At 36.3% G+C, this 25,443-nt stretch overlaps 2 protein-coding genes across 2 annotated transcripts; both read right to left on the bottom strand.

Annotated features, from left to right (window-relative positions):
• Positions 1-1,256: 1,256 nt before the first annotated feature.
• Positions 1,257-5,702, bottom strand: LOC124451041 (galanin receptor type 1-like). Its single transcript, XM_047001671.1, has 3 exons — positions 5,394-5,702; positions 3,183-3,781; positions 1,257-1,900 (listed from the first exon to the last, which is right to left on the bottom strand). The coding sequence occupies exons 2-3, from the start codon at positions 3,751-3,753 to the stop codon at positions 1,377-1,379; spliced, it is 1,095 nt and encodes a 364-aa protein (XP_046857627.1). The 5' UTR covers positions 3,754-3,781; positions 5,394-5,702; the 3' UTR covers positions 1,257-1,376.
• An 8,122-nt stretch (positions 5,703-13,824) lies between these two features.
• On the bottom strand, positions 13,825-22,655 carry LOC124451448 (somatostatin receptor type 1-like). Its single transcript, XM_047002059.1, has 4 exons — positions 22,499-22,655; positions 20,408-20,464; positions 15,750-16,349; positions 13,825-14,385 (listed from the first exon to the last, which is right to left on the bottom strand). The coding sequence occupies exons 3-4, from the start codon at positions 16,216-16,218 to the stop codon at positions 13,862-13,864; spliced, it is 993 nt and encodes a 330-aa protein (XP_046858015.1). The 5' UTR covers positions 16,219-16,349; positions 20,408-20,464; positions 22,499-22,655; the 3' UTR covers positions 13,825-13,861.
• Between the last annotated feature and the right edge of the window lie 2,788 nt (positions 22,656-25,443).

The raw sequence follows: 25,443 nt of genomic DNA, 5'->3' as shown, positions 1-25,443 counted from the left end.
TGTTCTTGTTTGAAACAGTTCTTTTAGAACAATATACGGTCAGTGTTCTTGTTTGAAACAGTTCTTTTAGAACAATATACGGTCAGTGTTCTTGTTTGAAACAGTTCTTTTAGAACAATATACGGTCAGTGTTCTTGTTTGAAACAGTTCTTTTAGAACAACATACGGTCAGTGTTCTTGTTTGAAACAGTTCTTTTAAGAACTATTACGTTATTATTTGGATAGTTCATCAGGGTATTTGATATTTTTAAAACAATTTTTTACGTGAGTGTTTTTTATAATTTGGTTTTTAATAACGCAAATAATTTTAATTCGAAATCAAATACAGCCCAATAAAATCCAACGCTGTCTAATGAAAACTAATGTTTTCCAATGAAATCCAATATTCACCAATGAAATCCAACATTCTCCAATGAAATCCAGTATTCTCCAATGAAATCTAGTATTCACCAATGAAATCCAGTATTCACCAATGAAATCCAGTATTCACCAATGAAATCCAGCATTCCCCAATGAAATGCAGTTTCGTCGGTATCAGATCCTCAGATTTGGTCTCAGTTATAGACAATCTCATTAATCCCACATCAAGTCAATTTTACATTTTGGTAAATGAAAATCGTCCAGGTTGGTAGAGTCTTGAGAAGGACTGTTTTTGTTGTTGTTGACTGACGTTTCGACAACCTTAGCGGTAGTCATCTTCAGAGTCAAATGAAGAGTAAACGTCAGGTTAGCCGTATTTGTTATCTGGTTCTTACGTCATTGTATTGTTTGTAATCCGTGCTCGTATCAGTCGTCTGCTGGTGGATTTGACAATCTGAGTAGCCTCTTTTGTGTTCATCGGGGACTTAATTCTAAGTACTGCCGGAGCGAGACCAAAATCCTTGCAACGGTGGTTTAACCAGAGTTGTTGGCGTATGCGTCTGACGTTGCTTGCAAAACGTATGTAGTCGTTAGCAAGTTGTTCGCTCTGTCGTCCAAATGATCGTAATAAAGTAAACGATTTGAGCCTCTCGTTCCAGCAGGACTTAGAGGTAAGTCCCCATTGAACACACAAGAGGCTATTCAGATTGTCAAATCCACCAGCAAACGACTGATACGAGCACGGATTATACACAATACAATGACGCAAGAACCAGATAACAAATACGGCTAAGCTGACGTTTACTCATCATTTGACTCTGAAGATGACTACCGCTAAGTTTGTCGAATCGTCAGTAAACAACAACAAAAACAGTCCTTCTCAGGACTCTACCAACCTGGACTATCTACATTTACAAACATGTAACGATACCCCCGGGTTCAAACCGTTTACTTTACAAGGCAATTTTATCATTCATAATATACATTCAAAAAGTAATTTTAAGACAACCTTGGTTTCATACATCAGTATCAAGAGCGATTGCAAAAGTGTCTGCATTTGACAAACTAAAGCGAATGGAGCCCTTTCTTTTATTTGTCGAGGCATCGAAGCTTGGTGAAATTGACATTCCTTTGATACAAACGAGTTTGCTCAACAACGCCTTATAGTCGCGTCTAAATTCTGAACTGTAAACACCATACAGGAAGGGATTGACGAAAGAATTGGCGAAAGAAAACGCCACGAGCCAAAAGTGGAGAAGACCATTTGCATCGTTCAGGTTCAGTTTGCTTAGCATAAAGCTGACGCGACTGGGCAACCATCCAATGACGAGTGCGCATGACGCAGCCAAAGCGATAATCGTGATGCGTTTCGATATTGCTGCACCACGTCCCTGTAACAGATTCGGCATTTTCTTGACCTTGTATAACATATGAAGGTAAAGGAGAAGAATTGTCGTAAACGGTAAAACACATTGTAACGTTATGTCGATGTAGGGAAAAGGACCTTCGCCGATGTTGAGTTTAGTCCACTTGCAGGTGCCTGATAAAGAAACAACGAGAACTCACTTGATTAAATTTTGGTAACAACAACCAGGTAAAGCAGAAAATTTTAAATAAGACAAAATAAAACAAGTTACGAATATAGACATCAAGATAATAAGACCTTAATAACCGAGCGCGAGGTCTTTACGGAGAAATATCGGACCGAAGTTTTTTTGTACATACCGAGTCTGTAGGGCGAGTTTATTAGAAGGTTTATTATATGGCATTATTTGACCTAAAACGAAGCTTGTTTTCATTCTCGTTCTTGTTGTTTTGTACGGATTACCTTTCACTCTTTTAGTTTGCTTCAGTAAAAAATAAATCGTTTCAAACTGTATCGTCTGGATAGTTAAACTGTTTTCCCTTCGACTGACATTCGTAAATGTTTTTTTGTTTCGTTTCTCTTTCGTTTTGCTGTTTGCTTTACGAAGTTTGTTTACATTTACTCTAAAATTACGCAATTTGGACCGTGGTCAATTACGGAAAATAATGTACCGGCAAAAATGTTTCTGAGCCAATCAAAGCACGCCATTTTGCCGGAAGTGACGGTTGCCATAAGATAGATTATACAATTTTTATTTTGTATCGGTCGAAGCTTCAGCAAGTCGACAACAATGAGACCATGACAATGTGTCAGCTTTCTGGAGATGACGGTTTATGAGAGGTTATAAGAGATAACAAAGTATTGGCAATGATCCGAAAGTAGGGTCGGCTTCCGAGAGATGTCCGTAAGTTATGGTTCGACTGTCTAGCCGACAAACATTGGCAGCACAAGTGACAATAAAAAATAGAAATAATTTAGAAATTGGCCTGCGACATGCACTTTAACACTTATGAACCTTTCATCTTGAAATTTACCAGACAATATGCGTCAGAATTGCAAGTCAAGAGGAAAGCAATCAATTTGCATACAGTTGAACGGACAACACTTGGAAGCAAAAACCTCTCGTAAAACGTATGCGGACACTACACTTTCGGGTCCTTGCAAATACCTTAGAATCTCTAATAAATTTTCATGAGCAGACACCTCCCTTAAACGGATGACAGGTTGAGGTTCTAGGGGTGTCCGCTTAAGAGAGACTAGACTGTAATTGCGGTACACAAAGCAAAGGTTTAACAAAAAGTTCCATCTACTTTTCCAGAACAACCCTCTGTTTTGGTTAGAGGATATATAATCAATAAGCTTTTTCGTGTAGATGTTGCAAATCTTAATGGCTCGATGTTAATGTAATGTTTTAACATGTCCTTAAATAATAACATTTAAACAAATATTGGCATACCTTTTTCAAAGTCGGGTTTCGCTCGGAACAAAGTCGTGGCTTGGATTAGAAGGCCCCAAAACCAGACAAACCCGACAATAATTACGGCTTGAGACGGCCTCATCTTTCGATATATGTTCGGTTTCACGATCGCCAACCACCGCTCGATTGCGAGAACGAGACAAGTATAGATAGAAACGTATCCAAGACCAAACAGAATACAAGCGTTCCAGATGGTACTGCAGAACAGCGTTGCTGATATCTTGTTCGCAGGCATGTCGGGAAGGTAAAGGTAACGACTGAAAATAAGAAATATCGCCGTGATGACGTCGGTACAGGCTAAACTGAAGATAAAGATATTGTAGGCCTTCTTAAATACGCCACGTTTCATTAGCATAACACCAAGTACCATGAGGTTACCGAAAAATGAAAGAATAACGATCGTTGAGAATATGAAGTAGGTAGCAGTAGTGTTGCCTTGAGACTCATCGTTTCTCTTGAAACTTCGCGCGGAATAAAAGTGCTCAAATTCGAACTGTGATACAAGCTGTGACGACTTTGGCAATAGAAATCTGATTTCTGTTTCTCTCATTTATACTTCCTTGTGGCTAATTTCGATTCTATGAAAATGAGAACGTGGACAAAGAATGGCGTGAGTAATCGAACAGTAAAATTTTTTTCCCCTTTCCGTTTGATCATCTATGTTAAGCCAAAATCCGTAGAAGACGTGAAAAAACGTCCGTGTGTCTGTTGTGAGTTGGCTACAGGATGGAAGCTGGCTTTCAAAGGGATCAAACGGACAGCCCCCCACTGGTTTTGATTAACGATTTTCACTCTTATTTAAACATTATATTTAAAAACCACAACCACTCATTTTTCTCCTTCCTACGCATGGCAGAGTCGTTTCGCATCAACCTGTCGAAGTGATTCCTTGTTATGTGCTGGTTCTCATGCAAAACCTAAAGTAGGCTAGACAGCTACACTCCGTGTTTTAATAATGCCCAATTGAAGAACTGAACGTATTATTGACTTTTTTGAATCAGTGACGTACAGAAGAAAGAACATATTTCTTTGAAGTTTAATAATTTGTATCCGTGAAAATTGCTTAGTAAGAACAAGTTTGTGTTTATCAACGAGGCACGAGTTTATATAACTCTTGTATTGAATTTCCGCAATTGATCAAAGCAATAGACTTGCTGCTAAATCTGGATAAAGCTTTGTTGAAAAATTACAAATTCGTCGTCACAAATCGTATTTTGAGGCAGAGTTTTCAGGCACACATGCAACACGTGGGTAAATAAATAACTTGCAAAGCAAAGGCGAAAACTTCGTGATTCTTCAGATTAATATTATTTTGAGTTATTAAATAAAATCAATAAAAGCGTGCGCTTATTGGTCTATAGCTGTGTTTGCTTTAGCCTGAGCAAAACGATCTGAGCTCAACCAATCAAATCGATCAATCAATCAAAAGAATTTGCGAATCAAACATGAAAAATTTTAAAGAAAACGTTTGTTTTAAAATTGTCTGTTTAGCATTATTGAGCTATTTTTAATTCATCGAATTCAACACATTAGCAGCTATAAAACATTTGCTCAGTTGACAAATTTAAAAAGTTACAGTTGTAAATAAATTAAAAATTTCAAAAAATAATGACAAAAAAATAATGTTGAAACGAGTGTTAGATATGTACATTACATGAACAGCGGAGCTTTTTTTCGATTGGGGAGGAAGTGCTCACGAAAGAAACGAACGTGGATATTAAGAGCAGCTGAGTAGTTTTGGGTTTCAGCGTTATCTTGAGATTGCTCAAATTCTTTTATAAAAATTTACAGAAATATCACAGAAAATCGTGGAAATATTTTGCAACTTTTTACATTTTTTTAAGCTTGTCGTTATTCTTTTGTTTGCAGTTATTCGTGGAGTACTAACTGACAATGAATACTCCATAAGAATTGAAAATCTCAAGCGGATTTCTTTTCAATTTCTCGCAGGTGCCGCTGAAGAACAAAATTATTTACAGAACAGTGGAATAGGGTTTGTTTTTGATGTGGTTGAGAGATTTGAGCGAAAAATATAATAATATTTAGGAATCAAAATATGAATGTAATAACCTGTCCCGAATCCTACATCAAGCATGGAGGTATGAAAGAAAAAATTTGCAATATTAAATGTTAACATAGCATCGACGATAAAGAAACTTCCTTTTCATTATCAACTACATCACATCTTACCTTTGTTCTTTAATTGAAAAACGGACACAATAAGGCGACTGAAGAAATACACCTTACACAAGCAGAGAAAAATTAAGATACGTTTAAATCAGACGAACAAAAGAGTTGTGGCTTCCGCAAGGTTTTACTTGCAAATGCTGGCCAAGGCTGTCAGCTTCCTTAAATGTACAGTCCCATATATAGTATATACAAACACTTATGCCATCTGCCCCAGTTATTCAACATTTTATAGAATTTGTTTTGCGTCACATCCTATCCTTTACGAATCAACAATAATACTTTAAATATGTTAGGAAATTTGGATGCTGTGGTTGGTTGACGAAGAAAAGTTATAGAAGATAAAGTTTTTGATATTTTAGAGAAATACCTCTGTTTATAGCTACGACGCAACCAAGCACAAATAATGCATCTAATGTGGGCAAACACGGCAAAACAGGTTAATGACTTCAAGTGCTCAATAAAAAAAATTATATTATGAATGTTTTATGCAGTGCGGTGTTTGAAATTAAATGAAGATATGATCTTCGCACTTTGTTGGACAATTTAAGCAATCGTCTCAGGAACCTGAAAAAATCAGGTGACTCAACGGGAATCGGACCCATGACCTCTGCGGTGCCGGTGCAGTGCTCTGACCAACTGAGCTATGAAGTCAAACAGTAGTGAGCAGTGTAAAAATTATATTGTTACAATATAAAACGTATTTTAAGTTTTTGACTATCAACTTTACCAACAGAAAATTCAATTTTGCTGACAGTCATTAGCAAAATTTTAGGCCCTAAATACAACAAATTGTGTCGGACTGAACTATACAGTAAAATTTACTACGTTATACCAGCTGTACCTTTATTGCCTACTGGTGTTTGTTTAAACGATGGACACAATACGACAGCGGCGCAAATACAGTGAAAAATGACAAGAAAAACAATGCTTTAAGGAATAATGACTTCTTTATTAAATAATGTTCAAGCGATTGAGTTTAGCATAAAGAATCAAAAACAACATAATTTCGATATAAATTTTAACTTGGTATATGAGAAACTTTTAGTTTATGCATTGGACGGCCACTTTCTGGGATATTATATCAAACTAAATTAAAACTAGATATGATGATTTTAATTTAGGCAATTTTTACAATTTTTTTCGTAGTATAGCTTTTTTAATTAGTTCTTAAGTGTTGTTCTTAAGTCTGCGTTCTGATGTGAAGAGGTGCACCGAAAACATGTAGAAACATATAAATTTCGAAATATCACAATATTACATTAAAATTAGTTGTATTATAAGGCCTTTACTAATTGTGAAGTCTTAAAGAGAAATATCGGATCATTTAATTCTTTATGAGCAGATCGCAGGCTCGAAGAGCGAATAACCGAAATAGGTAATATAATAAAAGGTTTATTATAATGGATTATTTTAACTGAAACGAAGCTTTCTTTACTTTTTTGTCCTCGCTGTTTTGTAAAAGTTGGCATTCATACCTGTTTTATTTTTGTTATCAAAATTTCTGCTATTTGCTTTTCGAAATTTGTTTACGTTTGTAAAATTACCTGTAATGGCCGCCGACATGAATTGTTATTAATCAGAGACTATATATGGTCATTGTCCACATTAAGTCATTAACAGCATATGTAATAACATGGTTGCCTCGAGATCTTTTGTTATCACATAGACGTTTACTGACATATTCCCATCATAATATTCATTAGGGACGTTTAGACTAAATATCCCGAATGCATGAATAATAAAACAAAACACCAATTCTTGGATTGCCTCCAATCTTCAAGAAATTATGAAACAATGTGACCCACCCACGTCGGGTGGTGTCAAAAATGGCTTTCATAAGATATTCTATTGTATTTGACCAGAAACATGGTGGCGTGACGTAACACGCAATCCACCTATATTATTTTCAAATTCTATTTTCGTTATGTAGAATTAGCTTCAGGTTGCATCTTCATTTTTCCACAGGTTGATCACTTTCAATTCTGCTCAATAAAAAGTTTGACAGCTTGATATCTTCAGCACGTCCTTTTAAACCACAATAATTTCAGGGCAAGTTTACTAAGTTGGAAGTCATTTCGATCGACTGTTGTTACGTCGTTATTTGTTCAGTTTGAAACACGAATAATTTTGCCATATTATTCAAAATCACCAAATTTGAAGTATTACAAACCTTTGTGTCTTACAATTTATGTCGTTGAGTGAAAACAGAAATCGTCTTTCCCTCGCATCAGAAACTTTTTTGTTTCAAGCTAACAGTTAGCTGAGCTTACTTAGGGAAAGAAGTGATCAACCATTAATAAATTCAACAATAACCAAACTACAGTATATGTAATTGCAAAGGTACATAGCTTCAACAACAGAATTCACAATTGAGTAGCTAGGTGAATTGTTTATTCTATCACTGACCATGAACAATGTATGCTTCAAGCAACACGTGGGTAAATAAATAACTTGCAAAGCAAAAGGCAAAAACCTCGTGATTCTTCACATTAATATTATTTTGATTTATTAAATAAAATCAATAAAACGCGTGCGCTTATTGGTCTATAGCTGTGTTTGCATTAGCCTGAGCAAAACGATCTGAGCTCAACCAATCAAATCGATCAATCAATCAAAGAGAATTTGCGAATCAAACATGAAAACATTTTAAAGGAAAGCGTTTCTTTTAAAATTGTCTGTTTAGCATTATTTTGCTTTTATAAAAGAAATAAAAGGTGTTTTTCGTGTTTGTAGAAGCTTATGCAAACCTTGGAGACGTTGTGAGAACTCTCAAGCGGATGCTGCCCTCAACCTAGGGTTTGGGGCTAGCATTGACCTGCTCTCGAGCTCTTCCAAAGGTCTCCTCGATTTGCATAGGCCTGTACAAACACAGTAAATATCTTTTAGTTCTTAGTTGCTGTTTCATTTTGTTGTCATATGTTCAACTAAGGCGAAATTAATTGCATATCAGAGGCAGGTGTCTTCTTGCGTGCTAAAAAGACAGACGGGATCTTAAACCTTTATAATTTGGATGGCATCAGACGGTAACGCTTCCGACAAGTAACAAAACTGTCTCAAACATTGTCGAGCTTATCACCGAACTTGAATAATAAAGTTTTTTTAATGTCTATCGCTAACAACATAAGGAATATTTTTCGTGCAATCCATTTATGATTCATTGACAGAACCAGGTATATTTTGAAGAAAATGATTCACAAAGGAAAATGTTGCTGTATAATCATACTTCAACCAGAAGAAAGCTTTGGAAATGACCGCAGACATTTAAGAAAAGATAATGCATAGCTCTTTTCACTATCGAGATATCGCGGTTTTTGAAATCTCCAATTTACGCTACTATTGAGGTCGCAATGCATATTGTGAACTTGAATTATTAAGTAAATTTGCCGATTGGTTATTTCAGCCTCCGCTAAGTTGCAAAAACCGTTAACTGTCTCGAAAAATTCTGCCTAAGCATAACATCAAGTAATACCGTAAATGGTTTGAACCCGGGAGTATCGTTACATGTTTGTAAATGTAGATCATCCAGGTTGGTATAGTCCTAAATATTTCACTTCACACTAATTCACAATGACAATACACATTTCCTGTACACACAATACAATGACGTAAGAACCAGATAACAAATACGGCTAACCTGACGTTTACTCCTCATTTGACTCTGAAGATAACTACCGCTAAGGTTGTCGAAACGTCAGTCAACAACAACAAAAACAGTCCTTCTCAGGACTATACCAACCTGGACGATCTACATTTACAATCATCAAACCGCTAAGGTTGTCGAAACGTCAGTCAACAACAACAAAAACAGTCCTTCTCAGGACTATACCAACCTGGACATTCTACATTTACAAACATCAAACCGTTAAGGTTGTCGAAACGTCAGTCAACAACAACAAAAACAGTCCTTCTCAGGACTATACCAATCTGGACGATCTACATTTACAATCATCAAACCGCTAAGGTTGTCGAAACGTCAGTCAACAACAACAAAAACAGTCCTTCTCAGGACTATACCAACCTGGACGATCTACATTTACAATCATCAAACCGCTAAGGTTGTCGAAACGTCAGTCAACAACAACAAAAACAGTCCTTCTCAGGACTATACCAACCTGGACGATCTACATTTACAATCATCAAACCGCTAAGGTTGTCAAAACGTCAGTCAACAACAACAAAAACAGTCCTTCTCAGGACTATACCAACCTGGACGATCTACATTTACAATCATCAAACCGCTAAGGTTGTCGAAACGTCAGTCAACAACAACAAAAACAGTCCTTCTCAAGACTATACCAACCTGGACATTCTACATTTACAAACATCAAACCGCTAAGGTTGTCGAAACGTCAGTCAACAACAACAAAAACAGTCCTTCTCAGGACTATACCAACCTGGACGATCTACATTTACAATCATCAAACCGCTAAGGTTGTCGAAACGTCAGTCAACAACAACAAAAACAGTCCTTCTCAGGACTATACCAACCTGGACATTCTACATTTACAAACATCAAACCGCTAAGGTTGTCGAAACGTCAGTCAACAACAACAAAAACAGTCCTTCTAAGGACTATACCAACCTGGACGATCTACATTTACAATCATCAAACCGCTAAGGTTGTCGAAACGTCAGTCAACAACAACAAAAACAGTCCTTCTCAAGACTATACCAACCTGGACATTCTACATTTACCAACATCAAGTAATACCGCTGTGAAGGTGAAGGATATTTGAAGATTTGCGGTTACTCGTGCATTACGCCATTTGACGTGACTGAATAAGTAGCAATTTGTCGGTCTATAAAATAATCTTGACTGATTACATTGAAATTCTGTAGATACATATTGTTCGTCCTGTTTAGTGGGTCCTGAGAAGGACTGTTGGTGTCGACTTATGTCATCTTCAGAGTCAATGGATGAGTCCATGTCACGTTCTACAAGCACGGGACGAAATTATTCTCATGCATATGGCAAAAACATAGCGGCGCTGTAATTTATAAAAGCCAAAAACAATATAAAAACAATATATTTCGATAATCTACGTATCATCTTCAGGTTACAAGAAATTAACATGTCAGTGACAAACCTTTTAAAAATCCAACATGCTAATTAACACTTGTCTACCGAATCAACCGACGCAGAAAAACGTTTTTGAAATTATTTACGTTATACATAATAGTGTGTATACTTGCAAATACGTCAAGATTACGACACACTTAATGACTTATGATTAAAAGAATAGATTGAAGAATGTGTGTCAACCAAGATGCATTGCGCGTTAATTATTGCGTGACGGCCATGGTGACCAATGAACTCTAGTACAGTTGTTATAGAGTTCACTGATGGTGACGGCAGTCTGCGTGACGCCCATTTTGTTGGTCGACAAAATGGCGAATTTTGTTATTGAAGTCTATGCAACTAAGACAACGCAACTATTATAATTAATGTAAAATAGAGTTTTAAATCATTGTTTTTTTGCAAACTTTTCAGATAAATTAGACGACGTAGTGACAAAATTCAATTCAGAGTGCCGCAAGCTCAAAAGCTAACAATGTAAACATAAACAAAAGCGCGCAATGCATCTTGGTTGACACACATCTTTAATGCCATAAAGATTAAACCGTCTCTTAACACAAAAGACGAACATAAGAGTCGTATACATAAAATCCTCAAAAGTTCCTTGGTTGTGTTTTATTTCATACAAATGACTAGCATGATGCTTAAACCAGCTCAAACCATTTGAAATTTCCTGGTTCCTGGTGACCGTTCCTTGATTTGAAAATTTGCAGATACAACTGTAAAAACTTAGCATATAATATATCATAAGCGATCAAGCGAGAAGCTAAATTCGTGGGTGTCTTTCAACATGCGACACCTGCACTCTAAAAAGTTGTGGGTGCGCGGACACACAACAAAATTCCTAAGTCCCTGCCTTCTCAAATAGTCGAAATCATAACGCAATAGTTCTTAAAGCCTGGTTCTCAAATAGTCGTCCGAGTCGTTTCAGCCGTTTCGCAGACGACCCGTGCGACCATATGAGAACATATCAGAGGCGAGCGGGATGATCTCAAATGACTCACAAGACTGAAACGACCAGGATCGCTTGGATAGAACTTTGCTCTATCCGGACGAACGAAACGACTGTTGAGAAATGCAAGCGACCTTTTTATGGCGCAAAAAGATTTGAAGAAGCAAATAACCAGCCAAAAGACTTTGTCTTTCATAAACAACAGCCGCCATTTTTAAATGCTTCGCGTAAAAATTAATTAAACAGTCTCTCGGCGGCGCTAGTACGAATATAGGAAAGTACAATAGCTTGAGTCGTCCCAGTCGTTTTGAAAAACAACGAAAGAACTCGAAACGACTCGGATGACTCAAGTGACTTAATGAGAACCAGGCTTAAAGGAACTGTTTGAAACAAGAAGATCAACCCAATATAGTTCTAAAAGAGCTGTTTTAAAGCTACAAGCTTTAAAGCAACGCTGAAATGCATCGGGCCTTCCAGCTTTAAAACAGTTCTTTTAGAACAATATACGGTCAGTGTTCTTGTTTGAAACAGTTCTTTTACAACAATATACGGTCAGTGTTCTTGTTTGAAACAGTTCTTTTAGAAAAATATACGGTCAGTGTTCTTGTTTGAAACAGTTCTTTTAGAAAAATATACGGTCAGTGTTCTTGTTTGAAACAGTTCTTTTAAGAACAATATACGGTCAGTGTTCTTGTTTGAAACAGTTCTTTTAAGAACAATATACGGTCAGTGTTCTTGTTTGAAACAGTTCTTTTAGAACAATATACGGTCAGTGTTCTTGTTTGAAACAGTTCTTTTAGAACAATATACGGTCAGTGTTCTTGTTTGAAACAGTTCTTTTAGAACAATATACGGTCAGTGTTCTTGTTTGAAACAGTTCTTTTAAGAACAATATACGGTCAGTGTTCTTGTTTGAAACAGTTCTTTTAGAACAATATACGGTCAGTGTTCTTGTTTGAAACAGTTCTTTTAGAACAATATACGGTCAGTGTTCTTGTTTGAAACAGTTCTTTTAGAACAACATACGGTCAGTGTTCTTGTTTGAAACAGTTCTTTAAGAACAATATACGGTCAGTGTTCTTGTTTGAAACAGTTCTTTAAGAACAATATACGGTCAGTGTTTTTGTTTGAAACAGTTCTTTTAAGAACTATTACGTTATTATTTGGATAGTTCATCAGGGTATTTGATATTTTTAAAACAATTTTTTACGTGAGTGTTTTTTATAATTTGGTTTTTAATAACGCAAATAATTTTAATTCGAAATCAAATACAGCCCAATAAAATCCAACGCTGTCTGATGAAAACTAATGTTTTCCAATGAAATCCAATATTCACCAATGAAATCCAATATTCTCCAATGAAATCCAGTATTCACCAATGAAATCCAGTATTCACCAATGAAATCCAGTATTCACCAATGAAATCCAGTATTCACCAATGAAATCCAGTATTCACCAATGAAATCTAATATTCACCAATGAAATCCAGTATTCACCATTGAAATCTAGTGTTCACCAATGAAATCCAGTATTCACCAATGAAATCCAGTATTCACCAATGAAATCCAGCATTCTCCAATGAAATGCAGTTTCGTCCGTATCACATCCTCAGATTTGGTCTCAGTTATAGACAATCTCATTAATCCCACATCAAGTCAATTTTACATGTTGGTAAATGAAGATCATCCAAGTTGGTAGAGTCCTGAGAAGGACTGTTTTTGTTGTTGTTGACTGACGTTTCGACAACCTTAGCGGTAATCATCTTCAGAGTCAAATGAAGAGTAAACGTCAGGTTAGCCGTATTTGTTATCTGGTTCTTACACGTATTGTGTGTAATCCGTGCTCGTATCAGTCGTCTGCTGGTGGATTTGACAATCTGAGTAGCCTCTTTTGTGTTCAACGGGGACTTAATTCTAAGTACTGCCGGAACGAGGCCAAAATCCTTGCAGCGGTGGTTGAACCAGAGTTGTTGGCGTATGCGTCTGACGTTGCTTGCAAAACGTATGTAGTCGTTAGCAAGTTGTTCGTTCTGTCGTCCAAATGATCGTAATAAAGTAAACGGTTTGAGCCTCTCGTTTCAGCAGGACTTAGAAGTAAGTCCCCGTTGAACACACAAGAGGCTATTCAGATTGTCAAATCCACCAGCAGACGACTGATACGAGCACGGATTATACACAATACAATGACGCAAGAACCAGATAACAAATACGGCTAAGCTGACGTTTACTCATCATTTGACTCTGAAGATGACTACCGCTAAGTTTGTCGAATCGTCAGTAAACAACAACAAAAACAGTCCTTCTCAGGACTCTACCAACCTGGACGATCTACATTTACAAACATGCAACGATACTCCCGGGTTCAAACCGTTTACTTTACAAGGCAATTTTATCATTCATAAATTTACATTCAAAAAGTAATTTTAAGACAACCTTGGTTTCATACATCAGTATCAAGAGCGATTGTAAAAGTGTCTGCATTTGACAAACTAAAGCGAATGGAGCCCTTTCTTTTATTTGTCGAGGCATCGAGGCTTGGTGAAATTGACATTCCTTTGATACAAACGAGTTTGCTCAACAACGCCTTATAGTCGCGTCTAAATTCTGAACTGTAAACACCATACAGGAAGGGATTGACAAAAGAATTGGCGAAAGAAAACGCCACAAGCCAAAAGTGGAGAAGACCATTTGGATCGTTCAGGTTCAGTTTGCTTAGCATAAAGCTGACGCGACTGGGCAACCATCCAATGACGAGTGCGCATGACGCAGCCAAAGCGAGAATCGTGATGCGTTTCGATATTGCTGCACCACGTCCCTGTAACAGATTCGGCATCTTCTTGACCTTGTATAACATATGAAGGTAAAGGAGAAGCATTGTCGTAAACGGTAAAACACATTGTAACGTTATGTCGATGTAGGGAAAAGGACCTTCGCCGATGTTGAGTTTAGTCCACTTGCAGGTGCCTGATAAAGAAACAACGAGAACTCACTTGATTAATTTTGGTAACAACAACCAGGTAAAGCAGAAAATTTTAAATAAGACAAAATAAAACAAGTTACGAATATAGACATCAAGATAATAAGACCTTAATAACCGAGCGCGAGGTCTTTACGGAGAAATATCGGACCGAAGTTTTTTTGTACATACCAAGCCTGTAGGGTGAGGTTATTAGAAGGTTTATTATATGGCATTATTTGACCTAAAACGAAGCTTGTTTTCATTCTCGTTCTTGTTGTTTTGTACGGGATACCTTTCACTCTTTTAGTTTGCGTCAGTAATAAATAAATCGTTTCAAATTGTATCGTCTTGATAGTTAAACTGTCTTCCCTTCGACTGACATTCGTAAATGTTTTTTTGTTTCGTTTCTCTTTCGTTTTGCTGTTTGCTTTACGAAGTTTGTTTACATTTGACTCTTAAATTACGCATTTTGGACCGTGGTCCATTACGGAAAACAATGTACTGGCAAAAATGTTTCTGAGCCAATCAAAGCACGCCATTTTGCCGGAAGTTACGGTTGCCATAAAATAGATTATACAACTTTTATTTTGTATCAGTCGAAGCTTCAGCAAGTCGACAACAATGAGACCATGACAATGTGTCAACTTTCTGGAGATGACGGTTTATGAGAGGTTATAAGAGATAACAAAGTATTGGCAATGATCCGAAAGTAGGGTCCGCTTCCGAGAGATGTCCGTAAGTAATGGTTAGACTGTCTAGCCGACGAACACTGGCAGCACAAGTGACAATAAAAAAATAGAAATGATTTAGAAATTGGCCTGCGACATGCACTTTAACACTTATGAACCTTTCATCTTGAAATTTACCAGACAATATGCGTCAGAATTGCAAGTCAAGAGGAAGGCAATCAATTTGCATACAGTTGAACGGACAACTCTTGGAAGCAAAAACCTCTCGTAAAACGTATGCGGACACTACACTTTCGGGTCCTTGCAAATACCTTAGAATCTCTTATAAATTTTCATGAGCAGACACCTCCCTTAAACGGATGAAAGGTTGAGGTTCTATGGGTGTCCGGTTAAGGGAGACTAGACTATAATTGCGGTACACAAAGCAAAGGTTTAACAAAAAAGTTCCATCTACTTTTCCAGAACAACCCTCTGTTTTGGTTAGAGGATATATAATCAATAAGCTTTTTCATGTACATGTTGCAAATGTTAATGGCTCGATGTTAATGTAATGTTTTAACATGTCCTAAATAATAACATTTAAACAAATATTGGCATACCTTTTTCGAAGTCGGGTTTCGCTCGGAACAAAGTCGTTAACATGTCGTTAAATAATAACATTTAAACAAATATTGGCATACCTTTTTCAAAGTCGGGTTTCGCTCGGAACAAAGTCGTGGCTTGGATTAGAAGGCCCCAAAACCAGACAAACCCGACAATAATTACGGCTTGAGACGGCCTCGTCTTTCGATATATGTTCGGTTTCACGATCGCCAACCACCGCTCGATTGCGAGAACGAGACAAGTATAGATAGAAACGTATCCAAGACCAAACAGAATACAAGCGTTCCAGATGGTACTGCAGAACAGCGTTGCTGATATCTTGTTCGCAGGCATGTCGGGAAGGTAAAGGTAACGACTGAAAATAAGAAATATCGCCGTGATGACGTCGGTACAGGCTAAACTGAAGATAAAGATATTGTAGGCCTTCTTAAATGCGCCACGTTTCATCAACATAACACCAAGTACCATGAGGTTACCGAAAAATGAAAGAATAACGATCGTTGAGAATATGAAGTAGGTAGCAGTAGTGTTGCCTCTGAGACTCATCGTTTCTCTTGAAACTTTGCGCGGAATGAAAGTGCTCAAATTCGAACTGTGATACAAGCTGTGACGACTTTGGCAATAGAAATCTGATTTCTGTTTCTCTCATTTATACTTCCTTGTGGCTAATTTCGATTCTATGAAAATGAGAACGTGGACAAAGAATGGCGTGAGTAATCGAACAGTAAAATTTTTTTCCCGTTTCCGTTTGAGCATCTATGTTAAGCCAAAATCCGTAGAAGACGTGAAAAAACGTCCTTGTGTCTGTTGTGAGTTGGCTACAGGATGGAAGCTGGCTTTCAAAGGGATCAAACGGACAGCCCCCCACTGGTTTTGATTAACGATTTTCACTCTTATTTAAACATTATATTTAAAACCACAACCACTTCTTTTTCTCCTTCCTACGCATGGCAGAGTCGTTTCGCATCAACCTGTCGAAGTGATTCCTTGTTATGTGCTGGTTCTCATGCAAAACCTAAAGTAGGCTAGACAGCTACACTCCGTGTTTCAATAATGCCCAATTGAAGAACTGAACGTATTATTGACTTTTTTGAATCAGTGACGTACAGAAGAAAGAACATATTTCTTTGAAGTTTAATAATTTGTATCCGTGAAAATTGCTTAGTAAGAACAAGTTTGCGTTTATCAACGAGGCACGAGTTTATACAGCTCTTGTAATGAATTTCCGCAATTGATCAAAGCAATAGACTTGCTGCTAAATCTGGATAAAGTTTTGTTGAAAAATTACAAATTCGTCGTCACAAATCGTATTTTGAGGCAGAGTTTTCAGGCAGACACATGCAACACGTGTGTAAATAAATAACTTGCAAAGCAAAAGGCAAAAACTTCGCGATTCTTCAGATTAATATTATTTTGATTTATTAAATGACATCAATAAAAAGCGTGCGCTGATTGGTCTATAGCTGTGTTTGCTTTAGCCTGAGCAAAACGATCTGAGCTCAACCAATCAAATCGATCAATCAAACAAAGAGAATTTGCGAATCAAACATGAAAAAATTTTAAAAGAAAACGCTTGTTTTAAAATTGTCTGTTTAGCATTATTGTGCTTTTATAAAAGAAATAAAAGGTGTTTTTCGTGTTTGTTCAAGCTTATGCAAACCTCGGAGACGTTTGTGAGAACTGTCGAGCATGTGCAACCCTCGACCTTCGGTCTCGGGCTTGCACTGATCTGCTCTCGAGTTCTTCCAAAGTTCTCCTCGGTTTGCATGAACTTGTACAAACACAGTAAACATCTTTTATTTCTTAGTTGTTTTCTCATTTTCATGTCATATGCTCAACTAAGGCGAAATTAATTGCGGATGAGAGGCAGGTGTCTTCTTGCGTGCTAAAAAGACAGACGGGATCTTAAACCTTTATAATTTGTATGGCGTCAGACGGTAACGCTTCCGACAAACAACAAAACTGTCTCAAACATTGTCGAGCTTATCACCGAACTTGAATAATAAAGTTTTTTTAATGTCTATTGCTAACAACATCAGGAATATTTTCGTGCAATCATTTATGATTCATTAACAGAACCAGGTATATTTTCAGGAAAATGATTCACAACAAGACCAATACGAATTCTTCGAAAAAGCTCATGATAGGAAAATGTTGCTGTATCATCATACTTCAACCAGAAGAAAGCTTTGGAAATGACCGCAGACATTTTAAGAAAAGATAATGCAGATCTCTTTTCACTATCGAGATATCGCGGTTTTTGAAATCTACAATTTACGCTATTATTGAGGTCGCAATGCATATTGTGAACTTGAATTATTAAGTATATTTGCCGATTGGTTATTTCAGCCTCCCCTAAGATGCAAAAACCGTTAACTGTCCCGAAAAATTCCGCCCAAGCATAACATCAAGTAATACCGCTGTGATGGTGAAGGACATTTGAAGATTTGCGGTTCCTCATGCATTACGCCATCCTACGTCGATGGCTGTGTAAATCGGACAATAAAAAAACCTAATTACTTCGTCCATGATAAAAAGATATGCACGGACTGTTTTAAAAACCCACTGTTATGTAAAAAGGTTTTGTTGAACGAAAATTTCATTTGACTGATGCTAACAAAATTTTGTTTCATAAATATTACATCTAAGATTTGTACTTGATGAAAATGAAAAAACATCTTACTTGTACCCATGTGAACGTTGTTAAACAACTTCTATATTTAACGTAAAAACATGCACGAAGAACATTTCATATAAAATAACTGGAAACTATTTCATAGCTACGTGAAGCTATTATAATTTCACTCGAAAATCTTTGTTTCATGTATGAAAATGCAATTTCTAAGCTATCACGCTCAAAAATTTGCCTTGTAAAGTCTGAATTTTTAAAAAGTTCCGCCAAAGCTTTACACAATAATTGAGTGCTCAAAAATTTGCCTTGTTAAGTCTGAATTTTTAAATAGTTCAGTCAAAGCTTTACGCAATAATTGAGTGCTCAAAAATTTGCCTTGTTAAGTCTGAATTTTTAAAAAGTTCCGCCAAAGCTTTACACAATAATTGAGTGCTCAAAAATTTGCCTTGTTTAGTCTGAATTTTTAAAAAGCTCCGCCAAAGCTTTACACAATAATTGAGTGCTCAAAAATTTGCCTTGTTAAGTCTGAATTTTTAAAAAGTTCCGCCAAAGCTTTACACAATAATTGAGTGCTCAAAAATTTGCCTTGTTAAGTCTGAATTTTTAAATAGTTCAGTCAAAGCTTTACACAATAATTGAGTTCTCAAAAATTTGCCTTGTTAAGTCTGAATTTTTAAATAGTTCAGTCAAAGCTTTACACAATAATTGAGTGCTCAAAAATTTGCCTTGTAAAGTCTGAATTTTTAAATAGTTCAGTCAAAGCTTTACACAATAATTGAGTGCTCAAAAATTTGCCTTGTAAAGTCTGAATTTTTAAATAGTTCAGTCAAAGCTTTACACAATAGTTGAGTGGGACAGAAATTAACTGTTGAAGGATACGTGGGGCTATGCTTCATTTATCGTCAATTTTTGACCAGATTTTAATCAAACTTCAACCACAATGGAAATTGAAACTAACAAACAATAGTGCTCCCAAAGCTCTATAAGCTAAAACCATTTAAAGATTATTTTGAGCGGAGGTTAAATGCAATTGTCGTTCCACATGTAAACCTCAAGCATTTTCGCTTCGTTAGCTTGACCATCTTGAGTCGGTGTTAAAAATCCCGCCAATTTCACATTCATATAAATAATACTGATCAGATTTAGCGGCACATATATAATGCTTGGAATGACGTTGGGACAGAATTTATACTTTACGCATGCACGTGACAGTTGTTTGACAAACTAACACATTGGCATGAAGTTTGGTGGGATGGATATAATTCATATGTGTTGAAAGAGGATGAAATAATTTTGAAGTAGTCAAAGTCAGCGGAATGATTTCTTGTTTTTAAGTGGGTGAACACACTGTAGTTGATTGGGCTGGATGAAGACTTTCCCGTTTAGGGAGAGATTCCCAAATGTTCTGATACACTGGCATGTGTAACTGACGGAGTGTCGACATATAAATATACCACAACATATCTCAGAAACTTTGGAGTTGGGAACTCCATCTTTGACATGAAACAGAGATGAAATGCGAGTGGACGAGCGAAAGTCAAAACGGATATTGAGATGAGGAAAAGTGGCATTTCATAGTTGGTTTCCGCGCTGACTTCGACGACTTCAAAATTCTGTCATCTTCATCCAAAACATATGAACAATCCATCTATGAACGTCTTCTCGTTTCCAAATGATATATATCGTCATCAATAACTACAGCTTGATTTTCATACATTTCATTAAGTCTTCATTCAATGCAAAAATATTGTACATATATAACACCTTTTGCCACAATACGAAACGAAGCGCTTACTTCAATTAATAAGATATTGACGCTTCATTTTTCTCAGTGAAACAAGTCGACGGACTTGTCGATGGTCGTGGCATTGATGTGCCATTGGACAACGTTGAAACACAAATACTTTTTGTCATATTCCACGCTTTTTCGTAAAACACAAACAAATTCGCACGCAGTTTCGTTTCATGCTTGCGACGCGCAACAGTGATTTGAAGAAATGAAAAACATTTTGATGAAGACATGCTTATTTGAATGTATCACAAAAAAACATTAGTTGCCAAAACAAGTCGACAGATACAAAAAGAAAGTACTAAGAAGATTACCTTGACAAAGAGGTGCCTTCCCTAAGAAGTCGTCTCTCTTGAAACGAAGTTTCGTCGCTGAAATAATATATTATGAAATGAGTAGATTTAATACAATAATTTGCCATGTGACAATATATTAAACTCATCGCTCTCTAGATGGCGTAATTTACACTTCGGTGCGTGTCAATTATGGGGGAAAACGTCAGATACATCCAGAGAGCGCTTGCAGCAGGTGTAAAAGTGAAATGTAGCTTGGTCAGTTTTGATGGTGGTAATTGAATGTAGGCGATAAAGTCGGAAGAGAGACGTTGGAGATTTTGCAAATGGAGGAGAGGAAGAGATTGTTTACGAGTGTGCGCGAAGTAAACTGAAGAAGTGGTATGACACTCTACAAAGAAATCAAAAATGGGATCAAAATGAATGCAAACAAGGATGAAGGATCAAGAATTAGGAAGATATATTTCAAGATGGAATGAGAAGACATACAGGAAAAGAGGGAGGTGCTGGGACGGAAGTAAAGACGGTGGGTTAGAAGAAGACATTTCAAAAAGGCTGGAAAAGGTTTTCAAGTTTAAAGCTTGTTATGTATTGCATGTAAAGATAGATGAACACTGAAAAGTTCAAGAGTTAAATAACCCAAAATTCATCAAAAAATGTAACAACTGGACAATTACTGTTTGCTAAAACAAAGTTATTGGCGATTTTGAATTTTTATCACAAAGTATGGAGAACAGGTTTAAGCATATTCATTGCGATAATTTTTTAATAATCGACTCATTATTTACGCATTTTTGTCTCATTCATATGATTAATGTGTTCGTATGCCCGAACGACGTAATGAACAATGACTTATCGTAAAATGTTTAAAGTTTCATAAACAGACGAGTTTTCCAGAAAAGCCTTATGTATCAATGGAACATTGGAGTCGGATTGAAAAAGGACCTGTGTGTCTCTCATAACTACACAGTATGAAAGATACGGAAAAGTCACTCCAGTGGGAACCTTTTATGTGTTTGTCATAGCGCATGTTGCGCCGCGCAACCGTCCGTCAAGATTTCAGTGTTCAACAAACACTTGTTTCCAACGAATAAAATGACCCGAAGTCATTTCTTTATTCTATCTAGATATCTTCAAATTCATCAATCAGAAACGACGTTATGTCATTTAGCGGTTGAAAACAAACGATAAACACATAACAACTGACCGGAATGACTGCGGTCGAGAGGACGCGTTGCGGCACCTCAATGATTCGTCTGTACGCTGTCATTATTCAGTTGCCAAAACACCGAAAAATTAATTTACGACAGCCTTGATAATACAATGCGGCTTCTAAGTATTTCAAGCAAATGACCTTCATCATCTGGTAATTATTGTTGTAGTTGAACGTTATTATGAAAAATGTCAAGTAGTTTATGTTGAGTGTACATTGTTTAATTACATTAAAGCTCTCCAGAAATAAGGACTTAATCTAAGTGTTATGCCAGCGGTCTTTGAAGTCTAGTGTTTGGTAAAAGAAAACAAGGATACTTGCATGAAAAATGCACTATGCTGTTGCACTAATCGTGAAAAAAATTCTCTGCCTTTTTCGAGAATATGTTATTATAAAGTACATTGGAAGTACAAACTTTTATAGCTATTTTATATATATGTGAATTCATTTTATAATTATTGATGGCACATGTATCGAAGTCAACTTTCCTTCAAATTAACGCATTTCATTCATTTTCATTATTACTTTACACAGTTGACGTGTTCGTGAATAAGATGTCCTCCATGGAGTTAATCTACCGCTGCCAGTAAGCAAGTTAACGGCAAAGCAAGCCGACTCGGCTCATGTATGATTAAAAAAAGCATAAAATATCACGAGACTTAAACGCGCGAGTTCAATTATCATGGATGCATCAAAACATAGACTTTGGAATAACTGCACATTTAAAAGTAAAAAACCCAATAGGAAAACTTTGTCTTGGGGCATTACTATTTATTAAACACAAAATGAATAATGTTGACGGTTTTTGCTAGACCATGCTAAACCTTTTTTTATCTGATTCAACACTATGTCTGTAAATTAACAAGGTAGATTTAAAGGAAACATTTATAAGTGTCTACCTTTGTCGAGGAAATCGTGAAAACCAGCTATCAGCACGACCTCCCTCTTAAAGAAAGCAGCAGCTATAGTTTGAGGAAGGCGGTGAATTTTCAATTTCCAAGTATGCAGGTGGTTTGCCAAAGAATACGTCTTGCTGATAACGAAGTACAATTGATCTAAAAGGAGGTTGCGAAGTGAGAATTATGTGGTGATTTGCAACAGAGCAAATTCATTAAGCGCATTGATCGCCTATATAACGACATGGTCATTACTTTGACGACTCAACGTAAATTTAGCAAATAATTTATATCTGTTGCTTGTATCGATGGAAATAAGGCCATGTTTCGGTGAGTTGGTGAAAAAGAGACGGAGATAGTGAGAAAGAAGAGAGTTGAAAGAAAAGAACAAAAGTAAAAATATGGAGATCGAGAGAGATGGCAAAAGATTGGCGGGAAGATAGAAGGAGACAGATTAAGTGCTGACACAAAGAATAAAGAGCGACACGAAAATCAAGAAAGAAAGATTTTACGGAAAAGATATAAGGCAACGTTCTTCAAAACGAGAAATTAACTTTTAACCTCTTATGCTGTCGATGATCGATATTTCCTTGTCTTTCTAGTGCTGCATATCGACGAACTAATGCAGACAAAACGTATCTACAAGCGATGCAGTCAGCACTAAACGAACTGAAGCATCAAACGCAATAAAAGTTTGGACGGCGCTAATGGGAAAAAATATGCATACACGAAAATAGCAAAGTAATTAATTTCATCGCCGGCGTATTAAAGCAATAAAAATTCTAAATTGGCATTCCCATTATAACAAAAAAAGATCGATGCAGGAGCCATCATGAAGACAAACATGTCAAAAATTGATAATTAGTGGGGTGGAAATTTTAAATCGTTTTTATTCATGAATCATTTCAGTCTTCGATTCAACCATTCTAAGGTAGAAAATGAGCGGAGTTTCCTGCAACTCAGATTGTACTATTTCATGAAAAGATAGAATGATTTGATCGAGGGACTTCAAGTTTCAAGATATGGATCTTAAATGAATCCATATCTTACCCTAACCCTAACCCAAATAAGTATATTTGTAAACAGACTCATCAAACATCCATTACTTCAACAATATGGCGTGGAAACAAACGCAATATTATTATTGTGTATATAACCAAGTAGTGATCGCTCAAACAAAGCAAATATAATCTCACACTATTACAATTAAATTCACAGTTCGTATTGCAAAAGTTCAGCTGTTGTAATGAATTTTGATTTCCGGAATGCGTGACTTTGTTACTGCAATAACATATTGGATTTAACTTAGAAAATATCTCCTCCTTCAAATTTCTTCTTCAACATACACGGGATGGATAGAAATCAGACTGTGATGAAAAACAGCTGAAATGATACAGATGTTCCCAGCAGTTTCCACGTTAAGAAAAAAGCATCTGTTTCCCGGAATGAACTCGCTTTTTGAATTCAAAGTTTCAGTCAAAACAGAGCACTCAAACGACGATTAGTAGAAAATTTATTGTACACACGCTCTTAAATACGAATAAATTTTTCAAAGGTTCTTTACCGTTCTATTTTTTCTTTAATCAGTGGCGTAATTTGCTCTTAGCTCTGGTTTAGCAGAGCCACGTGCACCCTAAATATAAGCTTGCAAGGGGGCACCCTGAAAAAGGGGCTAAACTAGAACGTTAAGGGGTGGGTGAATATTTATCTATTCAGCTATGTTTCACTGACTTGGTTTGTTAGCGATTATAATTTTAAAAGAAATCAGCAGGGCAGAGCTGAATATATGAATGTTCACCCATCCCCAACTTAACGCTCTAGTTTCGCCCCTCTCCTGAACGGTGCTATTTGTGAAAAAAAGATAAAAAAGTAGGTTTTAGTATTTTAGTCTCTAAGAAATAAAAAACGTTCGATTTCAAGAGATAAAAGAATATATTTGTTTATCATAAAAGGTCTGCTTATATAAAGGGCATTAATTTCAATGCTGAAAATTTCAAATCAAATGAAAACCAGCTGCTGTTTGAACACATGCTAAATCATAAGTTAATCTTCTTCTAAATATACAACAATTACCTGAGAGACTATTCTCTAATGAAGATATATTCTGCACTTAATCTTACTTCATAACAGCTCAAACCTGAATTGTAATCATTTCTTTCGATCACCACTACGCCACTTTAACTATTTGTCGAGATGAAATGCAGAAAAAAATGAAAATTATCTTTTATAGAGAGTGAATACATCCAATTATTTCGGGAAGAAGCACAGCTGCAGAACGTTTGGAATCACTAAATTCGATCTAAATAAAAATTAGAACACTTGAAATACGCCTACTTAAATATATTCACAAATTAACAGCTCTAAAATCTGAAAGAAGAATCATGAAACTTCATTCATTAACCTTTAACGTCAAAATCGTTACTCTTATAGAGATACATGAAACTTCATCCATTAACCTTTGACGTCAACATCTTTAATCCTATAAAGATTCATGAAACTTCATTCATTAATATTTAACGTCAATATCTTTAATCCTCTAGAGATACATGAAACTTCGTTCATTGACCTATGCTTTGACGTTGAAATCTTTTCTCCTATTATAGAGATACATGAAAGTTCATTCACTAAACTTTAATGTCAAAATCGTTACTCCATGGGACTTGACCAAACTTCAAAGTCAGACTCTTTATACTATTCAGTCAAGTCTCATCAATATTGCTTGGATTACTTGAAGAAAAATAACTCGAGACATGTGTTTTAAAAAATATTTAAGCGTTGGCAAGCCACAGAAAATATTCACACATGACGTACTTGAATAACTTTTGTCAAAAGAAATCTCTGCATATGCTATAGTGCAGTGTCCTTATTTCTAGAGCTTATGCACTCCAGTCTATACTTTCTTTATCAAAAATGATGTAATCTCAAGACTGTCGTCTTCATGTGCGTCG

The sequence above is a fragment of the Xenia sp. Carnegie-2017 genome, unplaced genomic scaffold (assembly GCF_021976095.1).
Source record: "Xenia sp. Carnegie-2017 unplaced genomic scaffold, XeniaSp_v1 HiC_scaffold_24, whole genome shotgun sequence".
Classification (NCBI taxonomy): Eukaryota; Metazoa; Cnidaria; class Anthozoa; order Malacalcyonacea; family Xeniidae; genus Xenia; species Xenia sp. Carnegie-2017.
This window is presented reverse-complemented; position numbering and strand designations above follow the sequence as displayed.

Bases quoted from the DNA above. Each gene is read 5' to 3' on its own strand.
- LOC124451448 (XM_047002059.1), bottom strand. From the start codon at position 16,218: ATGAGTCTCAGAGGCAACACTACTGCTACCTACTTCATATTCTCAACG. The intron at 14,386-15,749 runs GTATGCCAATAT...TTTCTTTATCAG, and splicing joins GAAACCCGACTTTGAAAAAG to GCACCTGCAAGTGGACTAAA.
- LOC124451041 (XM_047001671.1), bottom strand. From the start codon at position 3,753: ATGAGAGAAACAGAAATCAGATTTCTATTGCCAAAGTCGTCACAGCTT. The intron at 1,901-3,182 runs GTATGCCAATAT...TTTCTTTATCAG, and splicing joins GAAACCCGACTTTGAAAAAG to GCACCTGCAAGTGGACTAAA.